The 6,000-nt window shown below is 47.5% G+C and overlaps 1 protein-coding gene across 2 annotated transcripts in view; it reads left to right on the top strand.

Moving 5' to 3' along the window:
• The first annotated feature begins 550 nt into the window (after positions 1–550).
• FBXL17 (F-box and leucine rich repeat protein 17) overlaps positions 551–6,000 on the top strand; it is a 490,961-nt gene continuing 485,511 nt past the window's right edge. For both annotated transcript variants that reach the window (XM_069492013.1, XM_069492014.1), the window contains exon 1: positions 551–1,582. In XM_069492013.1, the coding sequence (XP_069348114.1) occupies positions 611–1,582 (972 nt within the window). In that variant the 5' untranslated portion in view covers positions 551–610. The remainder of the gene's footprint in view (positions 1,583–6,000) is intronic.

Below are 6,000 nucleotides of genomic sequence, written 5' to 3'. Positions count from 1 at the left end.
AACCTCGGGCGACAGCAAGGAGGGGCGCGCGCCTCACCTCGCGAGCCCTTTACCCTCGCCGGCCAGCTTCCTCCCGCAGTCCCACTCCGGCAGCCGTCCCGGGTGAGCAGCCGGGTGCCGGCGTCCCAGGCTCGAGCGCGCCGCCGCCGGCTCCGCCCCCTCCCAGAACGGGCCGCGCGCTCCTGCAGCTTCGAGCCGTGTCGCGGGCGCGCGCGCCGCCGGCGGATCCGCAGTTAAAATGGTCCGAGCAAGACCCGGCCTTGCCCCTGCCGCCGCGCTGACTGACTGAGCCGGCAGGCCGAGCCCGGACTGGTCGCCTAGCCGGCAGGCTCGCTCGCTCCCTCCCTCGCATCCCCAAAGCTCGCGCCCATCGTTCTCCCGGCTTTCCTGGGCAAAGCATGTAGCCCCCGTCGGGCACCCTGGCGGCCCGCAGCTGACGCCCCCCCCCCACCGTCGCGTGTGTGCCCGTGTGTGCGTGTGTGTGCGCAGGGCGGGCGACCCCGCCGCGGGCCAGAGGCCGAGCCAGCGAGCGGCCTGCCCCGCTGCCGGGAGCCCGCCTCTCTAGGCCTCCCTCCCTCCCGTCCTGGTCCCCCTCCTTGGGGCCTTCTATATGGGCCACCTTCTCTCGAAGGAGCCGCGTAACCGCCCGAGCCAGAAGAGGCCTCGCTGTTGCAGCTGGTGTCGCCGCCGGCGCCCTCTCCTCAGGCTGCCCCGCCGGACCCCGGCCAAGGCGCCACCTCAGCCGGCGGCGCCCCGGAGCCGGGACTGCTTCTTCCGCGGGCCCTGCATGCTCTGCTTCATCGTGCACAGCCCCGGCGCGCCCGCCCCCGCCGGCCCAGAGGAGGAGCCGCAGCTCTCGCCGCCGCCGCCGCGGGACGGGGCCTACGCCGCCGCCTCCTCTCAGCACCTGGCGCGGCGCTACGCGGCCCTGGCCGCCGAGGACTGTGCCGCCGCCGCCCGCCGCTTCCTGCTATCCTCGGCCGCCGCTGCCGCTGCCGCCGCTGCCTCGGCTTCGTCGCCCGCCTCCTGCTGCAAAGAGCTGGGGCTGGCCGCGGCCGCCGCCTGGGAGCAGCAGGGCCGAAGCCTCTTCCTGGCCAGCGTGGGGCCCGTGCGCTTCCTGGGGCCGCCCGCCGCTGTGCAGCTCTTCCGGGGGCCGCCGCCGCCGGCTGATCCCCCTACGCCCCCCGAAATGGTGTGCAAGCGGAAGGGGGCCGGGGTCCCCGCCTGCACCCCCTGCAAGCAGCCCCGCTGCGGCGGCGGGGGCTGTGGCGGCGGCGGTGGTGGGGGAGCGCCTGCTGGAGGAGGCGCCTCACCGCCGCGGCCCCCCGACGCCGGCTGCTGCCAGGGCCCCGAGCAGCCACTCTGCCCCCCGCCCTCCTCTCCCACTTCCGAAGGTGCCCCCACCGAGGCCGGCGGGGACGCAGTCCGAGCCGGGGGCACCGCCCCCTCGTCCGCCCAGCAGCAGCATGAATGCGGCGACGCTGACTGTCAGGAGTCCCCTGAAAACCCTTGCGACTGTCACAGGGAGCTGCCCTCCGAAACCCCAGACATCAACCAGCTGCCGCCGTCCATCCTGCTCAAGGTGGGTCTGGGCGAGAGGCGCAGGGATGCTGGCTTCCCCCCAACCCCGGCCCCCGCCCCCGAGGTTTTTTCTCTCCTCCCCCTAAGCGCGGAGGAGGGGGGTTCCCTGACAGCCCGGGGACGTCCGAAGGGGAGACTGGGAAGCCAGTGGGGCCTATGCTTCTGTCCTAGTTTTTGAAGTAGAAAAACTTGGGAATCTGCTGAATGTATTTTAATAGTTTGGGTGTGTTAACCCACAATTCAGGGTTCATCTATTATTAGATTCCCAACCCAATGGTTTAGAAACTTCGTGGGTTTTCTATGAAAAAAGTTTTTAAATCAATTTATACCTTGCTCAAAGTATAAGCTTTGCATATTAGTATTTGAAAGTATTCAACATTAATTTCAGGTTTAATAGCTGGTAGTTAATGTCAGTAACAATGAACGTTTATTGAGAGTTTACTATGCTCAGGCACTGTGCCAGAACTTTATGTATATAGTATCTCATTTATTCTTCCAATTAACGCTGAGAGAGAAGTACGTTAACGTCCTTATTTTATACAAGAAGAAACTGATTTTTCAGTTCTGTGGGCCAGGGTTTACAGTCGTGAGTTAGGCAGACGTGGTCTTTGCTCCTGTGTGGCTAACAATCTCGTGGGACTTGAAGAGGTTGAATGACTTGTGCAAGGTCACACAAAGGGCAGATCTGGGTCTTGAGCTAGGGAATTTAGGCCAGCTCGAGTTAAAAACTTTGTTTATGCAGTGTTGTAATGCCTTCCTACATTTTAACCTTACATGAAAGCAGACAAATTACCAGAAGTGAAGGACAGATGTGTTTTTGGGTGGGTGAATAGAGGTAGGTGTCCTGTGTGAACTTTGTCATTTTCAACTAGTAAGGAGATTTTGTGGTTTTGTCAATGCTGGCGACAAACTTTGTGATAGTTTGTATTATTATTAACTTAAATTCTTTTTTCCTCATTTTTTCTCTTTTCTTGCACTCTTCCCTATCTGGAGCTTAATAAACATAAACCTTTTTCATTGTGGATGATACTTGAGACTAGCTATAAATAACCTTGATAAAAATATGGCTACTTTTACTGTTACTAAAGTAACTGTCATCAATTACAATTGTTACTGTCACCAGTATACTTTTTGCATATTTATAATCTTGTGTGTTTGAATCTGTTTGACTTTGATATTAATGTTCTTGTGAATAGTACAGCAAAAGAGTGGGAAAGCTTACATTTCCTTCTGTCAAAATGTAATGATTTAACTCTTATGGAGGTATATTTGTTGGAGAAGTAATTGCCCACTCTTTGTGCAGAACTCCATTTTAGGGTGGAGGGAACTTTCTCCAGTCCTTTAAATCAGTGGATGACATGGATAAATATCAACCAATATTTGGTATAGAGATTTGATTGCTGTCTTCTTATTTGGCAAGTAAGACCATTTAAAAACGAATTGAAACCCACATACTTTCTACTTAAACCATTATTTCATGGGGTAAAGAACATTTTAATATCAAAAAAAATAGAGGACATCTCATAATAAAGAGAAACCCTATAGAATAAATTTATTCTATTTACTACATTGTTCTTTTTTACATTTTTGTTGTGGATTGTTGAAAACTTTGTCTAAGGGACATTTGGGGATTGCCCATGAACGTGCTCTGTTGTGTGTATTTGGATATGTTATGTAGATTTCCATTCCTTGTATTAGAAATTCAAATAAAGATTCTCTGTCTGAGTCTCACGGTCTTAGTGGTATTCAGCACGAAGTGAGTTGTACTGTCTGAGATGAATTGAAATTAGAGATTGTTCAGTGTCTGCCAACCCCCACTTTTGGGGGCAGAGGCTCTGTGGATTCATATCTTGCTCATTCTTTCTCCTCCCCTAAGTGCAGTGCCTGGCATATAGTAGCATTCAGTAAATATTTATGAAGGAGTGAATGATCAGGTGTTTAGAGTTTAGGCTGAGACCGAAGGTGACTATGCCATACCACTAAGAGAAGTTTCTAAGGAATGTTCATATTCTGACTCAAGGTATTGTTTGAACAACAGTAGAGCCATGTGATGGTGAAAGGGTTCTGGCTTTGCTTTTGGTAAGGACTGGAGGCGTTTGGCTTGAAGAAGAGAAGACTTAGGGAAGCTATGACAATTTTTTTCCTAGTATTAGAAGAGTTGTTGCATAGAAAGGCACTAGTTCCATACCCCCATTGAAAAAACATTCTTAGAAAGTATGCCCTGCTCCCCTTACGGATCAATAGCATTTTCTTTTGTGCTAGCAGTTTACTATAGTTGAAAAAAAAAAAAAAAAAAAAAAAAACATGGGAAGGATTTGGGAAAGAAATGTGAAGAAATGTGATTTGAAGGATGTTTTGGGGAAAGCTACCATACTTGCCCAATTCTTTTAAAGTATGGCAAAAGAGAAAAACTAAACTCTATGTTACTTCCTTCACAGGCCAGTTTTGGCTCAATATCAACAAGTTTGTCTCTATTTTACTTTTATATGAGTAATAAATATTACTTGCTTTGAAACATTCAAAAAATGCAGCTAGCTGCACATGCCTGTAGTCCCAGCTACTTGGGGGCTGAGGCAGGAGGATCACTTTAGCCCACAAGTTTGAAATCAGCTGGAACATAGCAAGACCCATCTCTGAACAAAAAAGGCAGGGAGCAGGTAAACCCCAAGTTTGCCTTGTTTCACCCCTACTCTCCCATCTAATTTCCTCTAACTAACCACTATTACTAGTTTAGATTTTTTTTTCCTAGACCTGCACTGTCCAGTACATTAGCCAATAGCCACATATATTTAAATTCCAAGTAGTGAAAATGAAATAAAATTTAAAATTCAGTTTTTCAGTCATAATAGCCACACTTCAGAATTTATAGTCACATGTAGTTGGTGGCTACCATACTAGACCACTGTGCAGATCTAGAACATTTCCATCATTATAGAAAGAATTATGTAAGCCTTCATAGCTTTTTTCATAAATGGCATCAAGATGTACATGTTCTGAAATTAAAAACAAAAATCTTGTTAATATGATTTGGAGGTCTTTCCTTATTAGTGAGTGTATAGTTTCCTTCACCCTTTAACTGCAGTGTAGTATCCCATAGTATTATACCGTATTGTATTTCTTTGGTTCTTAATGGGTGTTTCCGATTTTTTACTACAAACAGTGCTTATAGATGTTTCGTATGCACATGTGGTCATTACTGGAAATCATAATTATGTAACTTCAGAACAGGAAGAGACTTTTGAGGTTATTTAGTCCCCCCCTCCCCCGCCCCGCTTTTTATTTGTGAAGAAACAAGCCTGGAGAAATGATATGGCTTACCCGAAGACATTTTAGTGAATGGCAGACCCTGGGCTGGATCGCAGCTCAGTGTTTCCAGATACAGAGATCTTTTTCAGGTATCATTGTTTAAGAGGACCTGAATAATCTCTCAGGGATTTTATAAAATGGATTACTGAATTGTGGGGGACTTACATTATATGACTTTTAAACCACCATGAATCAGAGCCTAATTTTATAATTGTGTCTGTAGGGTTGAGTTGTGGTCTTTAAATGTAGGCAATTTGAGAAGCAGAGTATGGCTCTTCAAAGTCAACTTTGGGGGTAGCATTTTCTCAGGTACTTAAACCTGTTATAGTTGGTCTTTGGTTAATGGATTGTTTTGGAGCAAATAAGCAAGTTTCAGCCTTTGCTCCCTGTTGCCTTTATAACTAAGCAATTCTGCCTACTGATAGCACAATTAGATTTTTATATGGTGGAACCACTATGCAAGAATTTTACCAAATGCTAGCAGTGGAATACTTTTCTTTAAGTAGTTAGTATTTGAGTAATTGGTTATCTTGAGATCTATATTTAAATATTAGAGACTTTTCATGTTATATGTTTAGATATCTTGCTGTCTGTCAGCACGCCTGTTTGTTTCCAAAGGAGACTAGGTGGGAGATCCAAAATCCATCACCACCATTAGAAAACCACTTCATAATGCATTCACCTCTGTTACTGTGTCAATGCATATTAAATCTTTATTTTTATAGGTTTATCATCAACAGGTTGCTTTAGTGGTCAAGGAAGAGTTTTGTGAGTTTAAATGTGCTTTGAAGGAAAGCTTATGTATGTACCTGATCTACTTTTTCCAGATATGAAAGCAGGGATGAAGGTACATGGAAATGGGAGTCCAAGAAGAAAAGTAATACCTCTCTTTAAAGCTTTGAGTGTAGATTAGTAGTGGGTAGGAGAAATTAAGTTATATACTATTTCATGAGTGCTTGATTTAAGGCACCAGTTACCAGATTATGGAAGGAATGTCTGTGGGTTCTTAGTCAGTGCTGAAGTGGAATGTCCTTAGGAAGTCAGGTTCACTATTTTTCTTTGCTGAGGCATGCCAGGTAGTCTTGATTAACTTAATTAGGATACCAAAAAGTG

Source organism: Eulemur rufifrons, chromosome 17, assembly GCF_041146395.1.
Source record: "Eulemur rufifrons isolate Redbay chromosome 17, OSU_ERuf_1, whole genome shotgun sequence".
In the NCBI taxonomy this organism is placed as follows: domain Eukaryota; kingdom Metazoa; phylum Chordata; class Mammalia; order Primates; family Lemuridae; genus Eulemur; species Eulemur rufifrons.
This window is presented reverse-complemented; position numbering and strand designations above follow the sequence as displayed.